Source organism: Cupressus sempervirens, chromosome 7, assembly GCF_028749045.1.
Source record: "Cupressus sempervirens isolate cs-2001-9-10 chromosome 7, ASM2874904v1, whole genome shotgun sequence".
NCBI classification, from domain to species: domain Eukaryota; kingdom Viridiplantae; phylum Streptophyta; class Pinopsida; order Cupressales; family Cupressaceae; genus Cupressus; species Cupressus sempervirens.
Window position 1 is genome coordinate 896,430,307 of NC_143124.1, and position 20,872 is coordinate 896,451,178.

The following is a 20,872-nucleotide window of genomic DNA, read 5'->3' on the forward strand; positions in this document are numbered from 1 at the left end:
CCTTTCGAATCCATGAAACAAATACAATACAACAAGTGACATCATCCATCATAAAGATTTAACCATCCATCATAATACACAAAGATAGAATGAAAGGAAAAGTAGACAAAGAACTCCAGCCACAACAACAATGAATGGATCTCAATGGTAAGAGTAAAAAGCACTACCACCCGACTGTGTGGTAACCCAAAAAGGCCCACTCCCACCGCACTGAGGAGATGTCTCAAGTCCCAAATAGGATATCAATCCAAAAATCAAAAGTAATATCTTTAAAGTCAAGGAAACTATAAAAGTAATCTAACTCAAAGGTTCCAAGATAAATTGACATCTAGACACAAAGGCAAACATAGACATGTAGGGAATCTACTATGTAAGTGGGCAAGTGTCATTGCATGAATCAACGCTAGAGTTACCCTGGCAATCTAACTTGACCCTGGCCCCCTAGTGACTTTATGTGGCACTAATATCCTCTTGTACTAACAAGGCATACTAATGATGCATGGTCGCAACCAAGCATTCTCTCTACTCCCATCCTAGTCTGTACTAGTACTCGAGGCATGGGCAAGGACATACAAAGACTCTTATTAGGTTCATTTTACTCTCATTTAGTGTAGAGTTTTCACTTATTAAACAACTAACAATGGGTTACCCTGGCAACCACTTTGGGCCCCAACCTCCATTGCAAGCCACTTCTCGACATTATATATCGATAACCTACCCTAAGCTCATGAAATAACAAATCAAAGAATCATAGTATATCACCTCAGTCCTATACAAGTGACTAGAAAGAATCAAAAGATAATTCACAATAACCCATCAGTTCTTTACAAGCAAATGGAAAACATCCCAAAAATACTAATTGAAGACTCAAAATGGTTAAGTCAAATATGTTATAACATCCATCTTGTTATCCCACAAAGACACTAAAAACAATAGCCAACAATATAACCAAACTCATCATAGAGCATACCAACACATTACCATGGTTGAGTTTAAAAGATCACGATCAAATCAACATAATACCATAATCACAGAACTCCCAAGCGTCTAGTAGATGTCCTAAAATTGGTCAACACTCTAGTCAACCCAAACCCAAAACATAGACAACATGCAAATAACAGAGTAGTTTCATAGTTTGGTTTGATTTTGAAAGCACATATTTTTGAGTTAACAGTAAGGTAAAGTTTTCGTTTCAATGTATGTTTCAAGTAGATAAGATTCATAGTTTACCCTTACAATTTAACCCATTCTTATATTTGAATGAAATGTACAATTATGCTAATTTAATTTAAAGTCAATTATTCAAAAATAATTTAAGGGTAATTATTTATTTAAATGATTAAAATAATACTTATTGATTTTCAAATAAAATAATTTACAATTTTATTAAAATCATTATTATTAAAAATAATAATTAAATAAATTTTAAAAATTTGTTGAATAACTTCCATTATTAATTAAACTTAACTAAATTACATTTAATTAAATCAATTAATAATTATATAAAATAACTATATTAATGTCTTATTAATTATTAATTATTAATATTTAATAACACTATTAAAATTAACTATATTTAAATATATTTAAAAATCCATTAATAATAAAATTAATAAAAAAACTTATTAATAAATTTATTAAATAATAAAATAATAATAATAAAATTATGAAATAAACATATAATAAACCTTGCATATATTTATAAAGCCCAACACCACTAATCATAAAACATAATAATAGAATAGGAATAAAAGAATCTAGTAAAAAAAAAAATCAGAAAAGTCAACTAGGGGTAGGCATTACAGACCATGTAGATATAGTCACCGAATGCACAATCACAAAGTGAAGGAGAATAAGATGTAGTAAAAATATCAAAAGAATGAGGAGACAATGGATTTGTATATATTTGCATATTTTAATTTAACCAGGTTATCCATAGTTAAGATAATTAACAAATGAATATAAACCAAATATGAACAATATATGTTAATAAAATGGGAATAGATGAAATGGAAAACACAAAGAGTTATTTACCTTGAAACTAAAAGTAGTGAAACTTGCTCAAATGAAGAACAATAGAACATGAGATAATGAGGCTTTGTTAAATGTCACAATAATGATAGAATAATGAGGTGGTAGAAGTTGTTGTGAATGAAAGGATGCAAATATGGAGTATTAGGACATGCAAAGAATATGTTCCAAGAATGAATGAAGTCCAATATAATTTTTTCATGTTCAATAGAGACAAAGTGAGGAAAATGAAACAAAAATGAAAAATTTAATGAATACCTAATTATTACTAACATCAATATAATATTATAGAGGCATTAAATTACCAAATTCAACAAGTTAAACATCCCAAAAACCAACTCTAATTCATAGATATGCATGGGATGATAGAACTACATGCAAATGTCATTGTGGTACCCACATGTCTCAGAAACATTTATACTTAATGTCCATGGAATTAGGCAAAAAATGGCAAGGTATGTATGTTGGATTGGATTAAGATTTAATAATCCCCAAACTTAACTATCTAGACCTATGAGTAAGGAAGCCCAATAAGGAATCAAAGACCATAGGAGTTGGATATATACAAAAAATATCAAGAATGCAAGACCCACATTGGTAAAACATAGAGTCTATAAGCAACACTTTCCAATGAGAGTTTGGATATGCAAGGAGAACATGACCTACAAGGGATAATTACATGGTTCATGAGATATGCAAGGAGAACACAACCACTTAGGGCTATGCCAAAATAAATAACAAGTGCAAACAATGATAAAAACAAGGGTTAAAGAAATGTCATTGGTGCCATTACCAACAATAATGCAAAAAATAAAAGGGACCAATTCCCTAGGAATCCTTGACTTGCATGACTTAGTCAAAATCCCCAACACCAAATATTCTATAAGGAAATTATAAAGCTCCTTGTACAGTTGTCATCCTCCTCATCCTTCAAATCGACTATGTTCATTTACAATCTGTTGGAAATCTGATTAAAAAGATCATTGTTGAAGATCTAAGAGGGAGATTGTTGCAAAGAAGGAAGTTGGTCGATAAAGAATGTTTTCAATCATTATTTTGTCATTAATGTGAAACCTATTATTTGTAGGAATGACAATTTCTTATAAGATCCAAGTACTATCACTTAGTTGATTAATGAAGAGGATTTAATCAACAAGACGTAACAAGAGCACCTAAAGGAAAGGTTGAGTTATGGTTTTGTAATGAAGTGCAAGGATTAGTTGAGAAAATGGTAAAATGATGTATTGCAAATATACTTGAAGATACAAAGGTTGGCCACACTTGGAAACTTTAGAAGTATAAGTTGTAACAAGGTTAACTGCAAAGCTTAAACTAAGTTCATCAATGAGTTGATAAGTAGGAGATGATTTCCACAGCTAGTCAAATTGTGATGTGAATATCAGGATTTAACTGTGTGATTTTTGAGTCAAACTCATGAAACATGGGTCATCGAGTTTGACTCAAAAATCACACAGTTAAATCCTGATATTCACATCACAATCATCAATGAGTGTCGAGCAATCTAGTTAGAGCCAAGCAAATTTTTAGAAGGAGCCAAGAAAATGCAAAATCTAGTGTGTGCCAAGTAAACTTTAGGTACCGAGTGAAGTTCAAGTGCCGAGTGATATAGAAGGAGTCAAGCAAACATAAAACTTAGTGGATGCCGAGTGATTTCACAGTAGGTGGCGAGCATCAGTAAAATGCAGTTGATGCCGAGTAACATAGTATGTGTCGAGCACTAGAATTTTAATAGTGCCGAGCTACTGCATTATTGGAAAAGTCAAAGATTTGCCAGATCTGAGCCGACATGGTTGTTAAATTGAATTTTGTGAACTAGATGGAGGATGAGGATGATGAGCTAGAGGCATAGAAATTTAGATCAACTATTTTTGAGCGAATTCAAGAGGATTCTTCATGATGTTTCTAGAAGAAGAAAAATATGGGTGAGATTCAATGAATCCTAACTAATCCATTCGAACTAAAATTGAAAGAGGAAAGAATCGAGCAGGAAAGAGGATTCCAGACTTCTATTTAAGGAGTCACAAGCCAAGAATCAAGAGTTGTTGGTGTGCCAAATTGCGAAGTGGTTGAAGGGTGTCAAGGAGAAGACATCAAGGAGAAGGAAGAATAGATCACAAAGAGTCTACTTCGATAAGTGGTTAGAGAGAGATGGTTGCACTAGTACATTGAGCATGAAGACTCAAGGAGACAAAGCTTGTGAGGAGGACAAGCTGTCAGAGTTGCAGAGGCTGAAAGCCAGGCAAAGTTATGAGCTGAAGAGTGATCTAAAATCTACAAGATAAGTTGTGAATTGTAATTAGGTCAAAACCCCTTATTGTTACTCTCTAGAAATTGTATTAGTTAGGGTTAAATCCTATGGATTTAGGTTGGTTTAATAGCCATTTGTAAATCCTTTAACAGGGTGTCATTCCAAGTCAATGTTCTAAAGTCCTCTAACTAGGCCCACTTCTAATAGGGTGGATAAATCCTTTAACTAGGTCACATTTACAGTGTGTTGTAGCCTTTAACAAGGCAGGCCTTTCACAGGACATCACTTCAGAAGAGTGACAATTGAGTAGCATGTTACTGGTGGTTTTTCCCAAATTGGGTTTCCACGTAAATCAATATGTTATGTGTTGATTCTTCATGTGTTATGCTTACATGTTGATTTACAGTAACTTGCCAAGTATGAAAGTTTAAGCTAGGATGAATGAACAATTTGATGAGCACACTTTACTTGATGAAAAGTTTGAATTGGATATTTGGACCTTGTATAACTGATCACCCCCTTTCCCTCTCAATTATACTAAAGCATTTCTAACAATTGGTATCAAAGCCATCCACTGATTTAGTTTAAAGGTACTAGAAGCAGGAAGATCAAGATGTCCAAGAGAGAAGTTCTCAAGCTTAATAGAGATAACTTGGCTACATGGAAAAGTTTAATGAAGCTACACCTTGGATCAATAGGTGACTATGTGAAAACCTCAATTGGAGTGGAACATGTAGACCCAGATGGACCCCTTTCTGCAGATGATTTGAACAAAAAGAAAGAGCACAATTAGGCAATGTTGGGATTGCCTCTACACTCAACAATGCTGAATTTGATGACATCAAAGGATGTGACACTACATTCAAGATGTGGAAGGCCCTATTAAATATCTATGGAGGAGATCAGAATGTTCAAAGAGCAAAAAGAGAAAGCCTCAGAGGAAAGTTTGATGACATAAAAATAGAGGAAAGTGAGAATGTTGCTCAATATGCTACTAGAATGAAAGAAGTGGTAAGTGCAATAAGAAGTTTAGGTGGTCAATTGGAAGATGATATTGTCAACAACAAATACCTAAGAACCGTACTCCCTATCTATGCTATTAGAGTTTCAACCATCCAAGAATTAAGATGTGTACCAAAAAATGCAGTAACTTTTGAAGGGATAGTAGGAAGACTTATTGCATTTGAATCGTCAAATTTTGACAACTATAGACCTAAGAACCTTGAATCTACTTTCAAAGCCAAGCTAACATTGAAAGACACTGAGGAGGTGAAATCAAAGAAGAAGTGTAGAAGAGGAGAACATGTATCCAGTGACAACAACACAGATGAGGAAGATGTGGAACAATTGGAAGCATTATTGGCTAGAAGATTTCATAGAGGCAAAGGTAAATTCAAAGGTAAGCTTCCTATCATTTGTTTTAATTGCAATGAAGTAGGACATATTGTTGCAAGGTGTACACAAAAGAAGAACTACAAAGAAGGAAACAAGTACAAAAACAAAAGAGAAGATGATAGCAAAGATTACAAGGACAAAGGCAAAAGATGCTACATTTTTGAAGAAGATTCTGATGAGAATGATGATGAAGTAGTCTATGTGGCCATGAAAGATGAATCAGATGAAGATGAATCAACAACATTGGTAACTTGTGTGAACAATAATGACAAGTGGATCATAGACAGTGGATGCTCACATCACATGATAGGAGACAAAAGTAAGTTTATTACCTTTAATTATTATGATGGAAATAGTGTTAGATTTGGAAACGATGCTCCATGTCAAATCAAAGGAAAAGGTTTCATTAAAATTACAGAGAAAATCTCATGTGATAATGCATACTATGTTGAAGGATTGAACTACAATTTGCTGAGTGTATCACTATTAGGAAATGTAGGTTGCAAAGTAGAATTTGGAAACAAAACTGCCAAAATCTATGATACTAATCGAAATCTGATAGGTAAAGGTGAACAAACTAGGAGTAATCTATTTTACCTAGATATGGAAGATGCAACCTGTCTTGTTGTAAAACTTGATGATGTGTGGTTATGGCATAAAAGGCTGTGTCATGTTAACTTTGAAAATCTATTTAGCATCAGCAAAAAGAAAAAAGTTAGAGATTCACCAAGGCTGATGAAGCCTGAAAACACAATGTGCAAACAATGTCAACTAGGGAAGATGACTAAATCTAGTTTCAAAAGCAAAACATACACTTCCAAAGAAGTATTAGAGCTAGTCCATATAGACTTATGTGGCCCAATAGAAGTAGAAAGCTACCAATGAGACATATATGTAATGTTATTTGTAGATGACTACTCCAGGATGATGACTACTATGTTCCTAAAGCAAAAATCTAATGCATTTCAAATGTTTAAGTGGTATTTGGCCAAAGTTGAGAAAGAAATAGGAAAGAGTCTGAAGTGCCTGAGATCAGACAGAGGAGGAGAGTTTACATCAAAAGAATTTGAGATATTTTGCAATGATAAAAGAATCAAGAGACAAACATCAGCACCAAGAACTCCACCTCAGAATGGAATTGCTGAAAGAAGGAATAGATGAATAATAGACTATGCTAGAAGCTTGATGATGGAGAAAAATGTTGCTATGAAGTACTGGAGAGAAGCTGTAAATACTGTTGTTTATACCCTGAATAGAGTCCAAATCAAGAAAGGAAACAATGCAACACCTTTTGAATTATGGTATGGTCACTCACCTAATGTAAAACATTTCAATGTGTTTGGTTGTAAATGCTATATTCTTAAAGATACTAGAAATGGCAAGTTTGATGCAAAGAGTGATGAAGGCATATTCCTTGGATACTCCACTAGAAGTAAGGCATATAAGTCTTTAAATACTAACACTAACAAGATTTTGGAGAGTGCAAATGTAAATTTTGATTAGTATGCAAAAATCCAAGTTGATGAATCTAAGAAATCAAAAGAGTACAGATCCTTTGTATACTTCTATGAAGGAATGCCTATTGAAGATGGAACAACCAATCAAGTTGGAAATCAGCAACAAGTTTCAGTATCAGCCGAGTCACAACTAGTGAATGTTGAGCTACATTCAGAAGCTGAGTTGTAGAATGAAATCAATGCACATATTGACTTAGAAGCTAGTACTCATGAAAGAGATGATGATATACCAGAAAGGGATGTGCATAGTGACTCTGAAGCTGAAGAACCAAATATGGAAAGAAGGACAGAACCAAGACTAGCCAAGTATGTGAGAAGACATCACCCTGTAGAACAAATCATTGGTGACAAAGATGTCAAACCAATGACAAGGAATAGACTAAGGAATGAATCATGTTTGATGAGCAAGATTGAACCCAAAATAGTGAAAGATGGACTACAAGATGATGACTAGTATAAAGCTATGAAACAGGAGATAGACTAGATTGAGAAGAATAAAACATGGACCCTAGTTCCTAAACCAGCTGGTAAGAATGTGATTGGTACCAAATGGGTCTTTAGGAAAAAACTTGATGATAATTGTGAGATAACAAGAAACAATGCTAGATTAGTCTACAAAGGTTATGCACAAAAAGAAGGACTAGATTATGGGGAAACATTTGCCCCTATTGCAAGAACGGAAGGAGTCAAAACATTACTTGCATATGCTGCCTACAAAGATTTCAAAGTCTACTAGATGGATGTAAAGTCTGCTTTTCTGAATGGTATACTAGAAGAGGAAGTCTACATAGAACAGCCAGAGGGATTTATTGATGATAACAATAAGGATATGGTTTGCAAACTGCACAAAGCACTCTATGGTTTGAAGCAAGCACCTAGAGCATGGTATGAGAGACTGCACAAATACCTTGTGAAGATAGGATTTGAGAGAACAGATGACAACAACTTGTACATCAAGGCAGAAAAAGGCAAAGAAATTTTGACATCTGACATCTTTGTTGATGATATAATATTTGGAGGAAAAGATGTTCTATGCAAAGATTTTGCTGATCAAATGAAACATGAGTTTGAGATGCCAATGTTTGGAGAAATCAAATTCTTTGTTGGATTGCAAGTACATCAAATAAAGCATGGCATATTTGTGACCCAATCAAAGTACATCAAAGAGATAATCAAGACATTTGGATTAGAAGACTCAAAACCAGTCAGTACACCAACAGTAATAGGACATAAGTTATCGAAGAAAGATGAGTTAGCTAAAGTGAATCAAACAATGTACAAATCAATGATTGGAAAGTTGCAGTATGTTGTATATAGTAGACCAGACATTGCATTAATAGTTGGAATAGTGGCAAGATTTTCTACAAATCCAAGAGAAAATCATCTGATGGCAGTAAAAAGAATATTGAGGTACTTAAAAGTAACTAATGACTTTGGTTTATACTATAAGAAAAGTGAAAAGTTTGAGTCAAGAGCCTACATTGATGTAGACTGAGGAGGTAACATTGATGGTAGAAAAAGCACCAGTGGAGGAGCACTTTTCTTAGGCAAAAGATTGGTTACTTGCACCAGCAAAAAGAAAATTTGTACCTTACAGTCCATAGCTAAAGCTGAATATGTTGCAGCTGCTATCAATTGCACCAATATTGTATGGATCAAACGTCTATTGCAAGGTATGAAGGAAGAGGTAACTAAACCTGTGATACTCTATTTTGATAACACAAGTGCCATCAATATATCAAAGAATCCTGTAATGCATGCCAAAACAAAGCAGATTGCAAGTATCACTATGTAAGAGAATTGGTGGAAGACAAGCAAGTGAAGATGGAATATGTTAGCTCAAAGGAAAAAATTTCTAACATCTTCACAAAAGCACTACCTAAAGATGTTTTTGAGTATCTTAGAGGTAAGTTAGGGGTGATACCCCTAGCCAAGGCTACTTAAATAACAACAAAGATTTCCCTACATCACATCAGTGGATTCAAATATTATAAATTGATGTAAAGGATACTTACTTTAGGATTCATGCCTGAAGTAATCAAAGTCCTGAAGTTCCAAAACAGTCACAAGTAAGGTGACAAAGGGAGAAAGTGAAAGTTCTAGAAGATGCTATACTTGCATGATAAGATGCTAAAATAATATGTCTCTAGCATTGTTGTCAAAGAGGGAGATAAGTAGTAGAAACTGATCAATAGAAAAAGAGGGAGAAATAATGTAAGAGGAAGACAAGAGCAGTACTCAATAGACAAAGAGGGAGAAATAATATAAGAGGAAGACATGAGCAGTACAAGATCAAAGTGAACAGAAAAAGAAATCAAAGTGAATAGAAAAAGAAAAAGGAAACAACAGCTAAGAGGGAGAAGCAAAAGTAAAGTAATTAGGATAGAAAATCATAGAGGGAGAAGTGAAAACTGATGTTGACACAATTTTTTTTTTGCATTTGACTTACTATAAGTGAAAACTGATGGTGACACAATTTATTTTTGGCATTTGACTTACTGTTCTAACCTAGTTAGCACTTTGAGAACTTGGTTTAATAGTTTGGTATGATGGTGGATCAATTTGGTTTGTCATCAATGCCAAAGAGGGAGATTGTTGGAAATCTAATTGAAAAGATCATTGTTGAAGATCTAAGAGGGAGATTGTTGCAAAGAAGGAAGTTGGTTGATAAAGAATTTTTTCAATCATTATTTTGTCATTGATGTCAAACCTACTATTTGTAGGAATGACAATTGCTTATAAGATCCAAGTACTATCACTTAGTTGATTGATGAAGAGGATTTAATCAACAAGATGTAACAAGAGCACCCAAGGGAAAGGTTGAGTTATTATTTTGTAATGAAGTGCAAGGATCAGTTGAGACAATGGTAAAATGATGTATTGCAAATATACTTGAAGATACAGAGGCTGGCCACACTTGAAAACTTTAGAAGTATAAGATGTACAGAACAAGGTTAAATACAAAGCTTAAACTAAGTTCATCAATAACTGTCGAGCAATCTAGTTAGAGCCGAGAAATTTTTTAGAAGGAGCCAAGCAAATGCAAAATCTAGTGTGTGCCAAGTAAACTTTAGGTACCGAGTGAAGTTCAAGTGCCAAGTGATATAGAAGGAGCTGAGCAAATAGAAAACTTAATGGATGCCGAGTGAATCCATAGTAGGTGGCAAGCATCAGTAAAACACAGTTGATGCTGAGTAACATAGTATGTGTCGAGCACTAGAATTTTAATAATGTCGAGCTACTACACTATTGGAAAAGTCAAAGATTTGCCAGATCTGAGCTAACATGGTTGTTACATTGAATTTTGTGAACCAAATGGAGGATGAGGATGATGAGCTGGAGGCATAGAAATTTAGATAAACTATTTTTGAGTGAATTCAAGAGGATTCTTCATGATGTTTCTAGAAGAAGAAAAATATGGGTTAGATTCAATGAATCCTACCTAATCCATTTGAATTGAAATTGAAAGAGGAAAGAATCGAGTAGGAAGGAGGATTCCAGACTTCTATTTAAGAAGTCACAAGCCAAGAAGCAAGAGTTGTTGGTGTGCCAAATTATGAAGTGGTTAAAGGGTGTCAAGGAGAAGGAAGAACAAAGCACAGAGACTCTACTTCAATAAGTGGTTAGAGAGAGATGATTGCACTAGTACATTGAGCATGAAGACTCAAGGAGACAAAGCTTGAGAGGAGGACAAGCTATCAAAGCTGTAGAGACTAAAAGCCAGGCAATGTTATGAGCTGAAGAGTGATCTGAAATCTACAAGATAAGTTGTGAATTGTAATTAGGTCAAAACCCCTTATTATTACTCTCTAGCAATTGTATTAGTTAGGGTTAAATCCTATGGACTTAGGTTGGTTTAATAGCCATTTGTAAATCCTTTAACAAGGTGTCATTCCAAGTGAATGTTCTAAAGTCCTCTAATCAGGCCCACATCTAACAGGCTGGATAAATCCTTTAACTAGGTCACATTTAATAGTGTGTTGTAGCCTTTAATAGGGCAGGCCTTTCACAGGACATCACTTTAGAAGAGTGACAATTGAGTAGCATGTTACTGGTGGTTTTTTCTAATTTGGGTTTCCACATAAATCATTGTGTTATGTGTTGATTCTTCATGTGTTATGCTTGCATGTTGATTTACAATAACTTTCCAAGTATGGAAGTTTAAGCTAGGATGAATGAACAGTTTGATGAACACACTTTACTTGATGAAAAGTTTGAATTGGACATTTGGACCTTGTATAACTAATTCACCCTCCCCCCCACCCCCCCACCCCCCCTCTTAGTTATACTAAAGAATTTCTAACACAATCTAGATAAGGTGGTAGATGAGCTATGCATGATTTGTAAAGAAAAGTGCAAGACATCTTAAAGCCTCTTTTCCATATATAAAATATTTTCTTAATTTGTTTTATATCCTCCAAGTGTTTTCACAATTACCACCTTACCCACCAAGAGGAGTCTTTCCCTTACTAGCATTGACTGACATAGTCTTCTCCTCGAGAGATGGAAAGTTTTGGTGAGGTCAAGGGATTCACTTTCTTTGAAACATAGAAGGAACTTCTCATTCTCATAGAGTAGACCTCCCTCGATAGTTTTTCATCTTTTCCATTAAACATGCACTATCGACCATCTTTAGGATCTTACTTTTTCTTCATATTTTTCTCTTTTTTCACAAGCTTAATGGTTAACCTAGTAGACTAGTGGGGTATTAGTTTTCTTAATAGCTTCGATGTTAGAGTTCATATCATGTATGTTAAATTTATCCTTTTTAGGGCCTTAGCCTTCAACTTGATAGGAGGGTTGATTATTTTCTTTTCCTTCAAGTTATCTTCAACCACTGTATTAGAGGGGCTATTAGGAGAACCATGATGGGTTTTAAGAGTAGGGATCTTAAGCCATTTTTTTCTTTTCAGGGTTGAGTGTCCATAGTACTAGCAGGAAAAGGATAAAAGATACATGGGTCTCTTGAACCATAATAGCTATAGGTGGGAAAATGACAAGTTGAAAGTGGTAGAACCTAAGAATAAGATCTTGGTGAAGGATATTAAGTTTTTGCCTTGGTGCCTTCTTTAATAGAACTCTCCAAAGAATGGAGAAAAAAGAACAAGAATGATACATTGTACTATAATTTCTGTAGTAATCCAAGGAAGGCATGTGATAAAAATAATAAACATAAAAAATATTCTACCCTCAAGAATGAAATATCTTACAACCCTCAAACACACCTTGTCCTATGGTTCAAGTAGTTATCAATGACCATAATATGATTTTTACCTATTGAAAACTACAGTTGGAACAATTGTTATGTTGTCGTTGATATCAACCTTTACTAGTAAGACATTTGCTACTAGTGTAGAGTGCTATATCAATTGATTGATGAAGAGGATTTGAAAAGAAAGGTAACAAGATGAACCAGTAAAGTGTTGAGTAAAGAGGAGTAAGTATGATGGAATTACAATGGGCACTTGATCAGTTAGTTTTTGACAAGATAATGTTTTGGTTGATCATTATATGAAGTGAAGAAGATAGGTGAGTTGAAGTGTAGAAGAGATGATTTATAGAAGTCAAATGAAGGAGTTAAGCATTATCGAGCAGAAGATTAAGGAACTTAAGTTATATCCAAGAAAAATAGTGTTAACCGAGTGATGGTAATGGCCAAGCGAAATGGAAAGAAAATTGTAGTAGCGCCCAAGCGCAGAGATGGTCGAGCGAGCCAGTGAAAGCTAAGCAAGTTTGCATTTAGTCTAATGTAGTCAAAATAAAAGTGAAATTATAGGAGAGTTTAATAGTATGTAAGTTAAAAAAAACTTTTGTTTAAATATCCTATGAATTTAATTATGTACTATTGACCTCTAAAGAAAGGAGCATATCTCTGAATTGTTTTTTATCGAACATATCTTAGAAATGTTGTATTTTAGAAACTGTGAATATAAACATTAATGTAAATTGTAAGAAAGAACAACTCAACACAAAAGGCCACTTTTAAACATTACACACTAAGGAAGAAATTAAGCTTTAAAAAATAAGTCAACTTTGACTATTTAGCACTTAGCATAGGAATGAAGCCTTAATGTGTGATGTTTAAGCCATTCGCAACAGACTAAGTCTTTCCCACAAATTTGAAGTACATGTTTATATAAATCTTGAATATTTTCTTTAATTAATTGTTATAATAATATTAAAAAAATAATATTGGCATGGGCGGTGAAACCAGTTTGATATTTAAATAAGATATACATTGACCAATTCAAACCGAGAAAAGTTTCACATAACACGTCATAGCAATAAAACGTATGCATCGAAAGACCAGTCGTAGGTGTTTGGTAATTCTGAATCATCCATTTATTTACTTCATATGGCTTTACACCTCATTTGAAAAGTCTGTGACGTATGAGATAGGATTGCATATAAAATACTAATGTTGACTTTGCATTAAGATCACGTGCCGACATTTGACTGTTTCAAACTCCACAAGTTGGCCGATAAAAGAATCTCATTACACCGCTGTTTTGCATGAATGGCAATGGAAAAAAAATCGGCTTGCATGAAAACAAGAGACGTTTGCTTTCTCATTTGATGTTCTCTACGGACGAGCATGACTTCTAGGCAATACACACCTGATGCAGAGGGGAAAAGACTGTACGTAGGCTACAGTTTCATTTTCATTTTTGTGTGTGAATCACACAAGTTTCTTCTCATTTAAACATATATTCTATTGAACTTAGGTACAATTTTATAAGAAATTAAAGAAATGAGGTAGTTGGAAAGACAGAGGTGCGCCAGACTGTTATAAAAAAAATTGTTTTGTTTTCAAACATTTACATTTTCCCTAAATTGACGTATCTTTTTCAAATTAAAAGAGTCTGATGGTCTCAATTATTGTTGTTTCTTCTACAACTGGGGAGGCAAATGCTATTGTACAATATTAAAAGAATCTGTTAATGGGTCTTTTATCTACTGGTAAAGTTGAATGGTTCACAAAGAGTCCACCTGCAAGGATCAAGTTTTGCTGAGTGCAAGGCTTTGACATTATAAGGGATGAGGTCGGGATTGTGCGCTAGGTGATTTTGATGGCGTGGATGCCCCTCAATCCTTGGCTCTAAGTCGAAAAGGTTTCAAGCACGAGTGAGCCTGTGTCGGGTTCCTAAATCGTTTATGTGGTGGCCTTCGTTGGTTAGTAGCTTGGAGGCTTCATGCCTCGCAGGTCTGAACCCTCCATAAAAAAAAAAGAGAATCCTACATGAGAGACAAACGATGAAGCTATTCACCTTAAGTATCTCTTTTATACTAGAGTATTGTAAAGGGGAAAAAGACCAAAAAAATTGCATATAGTGTAGGAAATACATTTGATATCATGTTCTATATGTTAGACATTGATGATTAATACTATCATATATATAATTTACATATAAAATGCGGAAGGTGTATTTATATATAAACTATATGTATAATAGTAGCATTTGTGGTGCGCTTAAGACATTGAGTAGCTTACGATTAGGGTTAGTGTTAGTGTCATTGCTATGGTTATATTAAGGGTTTGGTTTAGAAATATAGATGGGTTTAACAACATTATTAGGTTAGGATTAGAGATGGAATTATGCTTAAAGTTAGGGTTTAGATTATAATTATAATAGGTTTAGGGCTAGGATTGCAATTATTATTAGGGTTAGTTTTGGAATCATAATTAGAGGTAGAGCAAGGTCTTAATTATGGTACAGCTTATGATTTGGGTTAGGGTCAAGGTTAGGATTCATTTGAGTTCTTAAACATTTCTAAGTAGGATAATTAAGAGGGGGGAGTTTCAAAAGTTAATTATTGCAATATGAATTTTACTAGATGTCTTTATTTAATTCAAGTGAGTTATGACCTAAATTTAAGTTTTTTATGAGATAATATATGTATACATGTATACTTGATGGTAATGTGGATGCAATGTTATTATGACCATATCACCTAGAAGATGGGAAGAGAAAACACATATTCATTTTATAGACATCTTTATTTAATTCAAGTGAGTTATGACCTAAATTTAAGTTTTTTACGAGATAATATATGTATATATGTATACTTGATGGTAATGTGGATGTAATGTTATTATGACCGCATCACCTAGAAGATGGGAAGAGAAAACACATATTCATTAAAAAAATAAGGCAAAATTTAAATATAAAATACATAACTCTATTTCTTGGAATAATTTTTGAGCTATTTATACTTAACAATGGCACCTTAGGGTGCAATGGGTGGCTCAATCTATATTAAAGCTCAATTAGGGGAAAAAATGTATATATATTTTTTGCATACAATATCATAACCCCAATTGTAAATATAACCCTAACTAAACCACTCCTAATCCTAATCATAATGAAAATTATAAATCTAACCATAAAACTAACCATATTCTAAAATATAACCTTAATCATAACCCTAATCAAAAGCTTAGTCCTAACCATAATACTAACCATGGTGTAACCCCTTACCTAACCAAAATTGTAACCCCAAATGCTATTGACAACTCTAACCTAAACCCTAACTCTAATCATATCATAACCGAAACATTAAATTCTAAACCTAAACAAGACCATAACCCAAACTCTAAACGTAATCCTAAACCTAACCATGACATAGGCTTAGAAAGAAAAATAATTACATTAGGGTTAGAGAGAGAGGGGGGAGGGATATATATATATATATTCATGTAGACTAAATACTATTTTTTAAATGCATGTAGGTTCATATTGAAGTGGAGTGTGGAACCCAACAAAGGCTTAGCTAGGGCCTTCACATAGTATTTAAGGTATCTAATTTGGGATCCTTTTAAACTAATTATAACGGGTTTAATTTTGACCTATTAAAAAAAATTGTGAATACAATAAAATTCAAGTATCTTTTTATTCAGCTATTGTACTTTAAAATGAATAGTTTCAATAGTTTAATTTTGGACTATTAAGAATTAATTTGTGAATACAATAAAATTAAAGTATCATTGTATTTAATAATCATTATTTAATTTAAAATAAATGAAAAATTTGTATGATTGATTATAAGGTGAAGTTTTGCAACTTCATAAGGGAATGTCTTCACTATCAAAATTAATATTCTAAGGTAGCGAATTGGATAACATGCTATAATTTTTCTGACAAAATACTTAAACATCTTAATTTCCACCTTTATTAGCTTAAAAATTCTATACCACCCCAAAACTTGTTGATTGGATATCTTCAAACTTTGAGTAGACCTATTTAATTTGTCATTTGAAATCAGTTTATACTGCTTTTTGGAAAAGGTACTACTTTCGACTTCTTTTTAGCTTACCATTTTCCAAAGATAATATAATTTTCAAATCAAGTGTTAAAGTTTGATAATTAATCATTTTCTTTATATGCAAAAATTCTATATAAGAATGATCTTTAATAAATAAGAAAAACTAATATTTATTATTAAATACCATTTTCTTTATATGCAGAAATTCTATATAAGAATGATCTTTAATAAATAAGAAAAACTAATATTTATTATTAAATACCATAACATAGTGCACACAAATATGCATTTTGTTGAGGCAACAACATCTAATTTGAATTGTCAATTTTTTAAAACTAAAGAGGTTAGACCTAGAACTATAAAATTAATATTTCAATGTTAACATCTAATATCAATACAAATAAAATTGAACTCTCAACCAAATTTAATAATAATAATAAAGTGTCATTTTGACATGAAAAGTGACTAGTGAAAATGGGCCAAAACAACAGGGGAAGGGCATAAGCATGAGGTTTTCACCAAATTTGGCCACAACCTTATCCAGGGGACGCTCTCCCTAGAGCATCTTTTCTCCATTGGAACTTTAAAAAGTTCAAAGGCATTTAAAAAAAAGATGCTGACAAGAAAGTGCAATAAAAAAATTGCATGTCCGTACAGATACCCATCCCACAAACTTAATGATAAAGAAAATAAACATCCAAAAATTGTAAAGATACTCTCCCCTTCTTTGTTTTTTCCTTGGCAATGAATTGAACGACAAGCAAGACAATTTCTAGTCAAACAAAACTTCTCAAACTAATGAATAATAATAATACCAATTGCTTTCCCCCATTAAAATACAATCCCAAACTAATAAAATAGTAGCTTTCTACAATTAAAATACATTTCCAAATTAATAATAATAATAATAACAATAGCTTTCGAAGAGTAAAATAAAATACAATACAATCCCAAATTAATCTCACCGCCACAAGGTGTGATTTTAATGAATTTGCTTAGATATTGTTGATGGCGACACTCTTATTTGTTAACATGAGGCAATTGTGGGACCCACAGATGACTTTCTATATTCCATCTGTTTTGGCCGTTCTAGATTTGACGAGCCCCCTGACTTTGTATTTTGACCGTTTCAAATATCACCCATGTCTTTTCGTAATAACAAAAATATGCTTGCAACATTATGCGCCGTCAATGACTGCACTAGATACTTCTGTATTCCGCCAAAGGCCACCTCATTCCACCCAATATTTGGCACGATCTTATTATTAAACTAGCATTAGAGCTCAAAAATATCATGCTTGTTTATAATTCTATTAAAATAAAAATTGTATTAATATATTGTATTTAATAGTCTCATGTTCGAATTTGTTTGAGTTTAAGAGGTGGGACATCTTGCGATCTCATCTAACCCTAGCTTACACAAGTATTCAAGCATTAGGGCACAAGGTCGTCTCCCCATACTCCCCTCCTCTTACCTCCATACAGACACATCTATAGTATTTAATATTATTAAACTATTAATGTTTTGTAGTATTTTGTCCAAAGGGTTTAGCTTAGTTGGTTGAAGCAATGAGTTCCCATTGTGAAGACCCTGGTTCAAATCCCAAGAAAGACATCAAAGTTGTGACTCTTGGTCTTCCAAATGTTGTTTCTAGTTTGGTTGCTTGAAAGGAGGTTGAATAAGTTTGTAATTCTCATGTTGTTGCATTATTAATATTAGAGGTTGAATGAACACAAGATTTGTAAACAATTTCATTATTAATATTTAGTAGTATTTTGTAACATGTCAATAAAGATATTCCTTTCTTTGAGAGTTGAATACGATTTCAATATTAATATTTAGTAGTATTTTGTAGCATGTCAATAAAGATATTCCTTTCTTTGAGAGTTGAATGTTGTATTTGGGGAACTAGTATAATTTGCCATGTTATGAGTGCTTGTAAGTTATATTAAGGAAACGCCGTGAAGCAATTGAGCAAATATGGAAGATGTATTTTAACTACCAAAGAAATTGGAGAAAATGATTGGGTGCTCATACTCTACTTTTTTCAAAACTACATCGAAGTATCTAAATATTGTTTGTTGAAAAGGAGATGTTTTGTTGAAACTAATGAATGAAGATTCTTGATTGCTAGTGAGTGATGTTTGATATGTTTCTCAACTTAAAAGTATTAAATAACAGTTTGACAATAGAATGTAATGTCATGTATTGGGAGGTATGAATCCAATAAATGAAAGGTGATGAAAGAGTATATAGTGTACAACAAAAACAAAAAAAATTGACAAATTTATAATATCATTGTTGGGTCGTTGAATTCGAAATGCAAAAACGAAGTTCCTTGTCACTGACCTCACATGCTAAGCTTGATTCCTACACTAAAAACATTAAATAGTTAACTTAATTTTTCTTAATTTAATTTTCCCTTAAAATGCGATGTTAAAGAATGGCCCTAGATTTATAATAAAAATATTAAACTATTATTACTATATTTTTAATTAAATAATAGCTATGAAAACCTACTGTTGTCTCTAAAGGGATGTGGAGAATTTATTAACCACAAAATCTCTGTACAATTTTCTTCGGCTAGCTGAATGGGAACTTGGTGTAAGATGTCCGACGGATCAGAGTTTGGAGAGAGAAGATTCATCAGCAGTACGCCGTTCGATTCGAACCCTGGTTCTTTCACTCATCTACTCACCAGCTCTGGTGCGGCCATTCACGATGATGATTATTTTCTGGGAGAATCTGAAGCTTCTGTGCAAAATGCTCTCCCTAACCCAACTAATCTATTCTCCAAGAACAAGCAAGGGTGTGATAAAATCCTTCATCAAATTCCTCCCAATACGAAACAGGAACCTTCCAGTTCTGAGAATACTGAATCTGTAGATTGTAAATCACCCAATAATCCCTCCAGTTCAACTAACAAAATTCCGGGTATCAAAAAAAGGTTGGTATGATTTAATGCATTTTTCTACCTGTAATAAGAAGGCCTCGCTCAATTTTCATTTTCATTTTTCATTTCATTGATGAATCCGGTCGTTGCCAGGAAGAGTCTGCAAAGAAGAATCATGCAAGTTCCAATGGAAGAAGGATCATGGAATAAACAGGGCGGCGCCGGGGTTTCTTCAGATCATTGGTCGTGGCGTAAATATGGGCAAAAACCCATCAAAGGCTCACCATATCCCAGGTATACCATATTTTCTTGCCGGAAAAAATCAAGATCCCATCTTGAAAATGTCAAAAACTAATGAACTGTGTATGGAATGCAAGACTTGAAACAAATATAGATCCAAGATTCAATTTTTATGCTCAACATTCCGCCAAGATCCAATTTTTATACCATATATTCCACCGAGATCCAATTTTTATACCAAATATTGTGCCAAGATCCAATTTTTATACTAAATATTTCACCAAGATCCATTTTTTATGAAAGTTGAATCAATGAAATGATGAACAGGGGGTACTACAGGTGCAGTAGCTCGAAAGGATGCCCGGCAAGGAAGCAGATTGAGCGGAGCTTCAGAGATCCCACCATGCTTCTCATCACATACGCTGAAGATCACAACCACGCATTGCCCGCACATCGAGGATCTCATTTACGATCCTCCGCACAGACTTCAAGTTCTTCGCTTCTTCCCCACAATTCAGATTCAGAAAATCATCATCATGATTCACATTCCACGCAGAATGAATCCCAAGAAAATTTGCAGAGACCCAAATCAGAAATTGTGGACACTTCGATCGAGGAAGTGGAAGGGGATCTTCCAGATGATTATGTGGCGGAGGAGGACAATTTATTTGCAGATTTTGGGGAGCCTCCAGAATTGGATTTCGCTAATCATTCCGAGGAGGATGATGGCAGTACAATGGTCGATCCATTCAACCTCTTCGATTGGTCCAATTCTATGACTGAATGGCCCAATTCATGAATGATAGTTTCTAACTCTGGTTTTTCTAGATAATTCTTCTACTGAGCGATCTCTTCTTTGTAATCATGCGTTCGTTTCCATTTCATTTCAATTTTTGTTATTATCTTGGCCTGCTGTAGGATATTTCTTTCATACATTTCTAGTATACAGGGATTAAGCATTTTTTAATATGATTTCCACGTACTCTAAGTAGAAAGAGACCAATGGTGAGCCAAAGTGCTATTAAGCTACGTTGTCATACAGGTTCATATACAGGTTTTTTTTAAATTTTTTTTGGGTTATAATTATGACTTGATTAGCCCAAGCAAATAAAAAGTTGCTTTTGTTAAAGGAATTCTTTGGTTAGCAACTTACATGGTCGTTTTCTTTCTTGAGAAGTGAAATGGGAATTGTATTAATCACTGTATAGAAACTGAAAAATGTGGTTTATTTAAATTAACTTTCCTTTTGTTTTTTATTCTTA

The 20,872-nt window shown here is 33.6% G+C and overlaps 1 protein-coding gene across 1 annotated transcript; it reads left to right on the plus strand.

The window, feature by feature from the left end:
* The first annotated feature begins 19,025 nt into the window (after positions 1-19,025).
* LOC149550386 (uncharacterized) lies at positions 19,026-20,509 on the plus strand. Its single transcript, XM_089795076.1, has 3 exons — positions 19,026-19,424; positions 19,524-19,664; positions 19,938-20,509. Exons 1-3 carry the CDS (start codon positions 19,069-19,071, stop codon positions 20,407-20,409), a joined length of 969 nt encoding a protein of 322 aa, XP_089651202.1. The 5' UTR covers positions 19,026-19,068; the 3' UTR covers positions 20,410-20,509.
* The last annotated feature ends 363 nt before the right edge of the window (positions 20,510-20,872 follow it).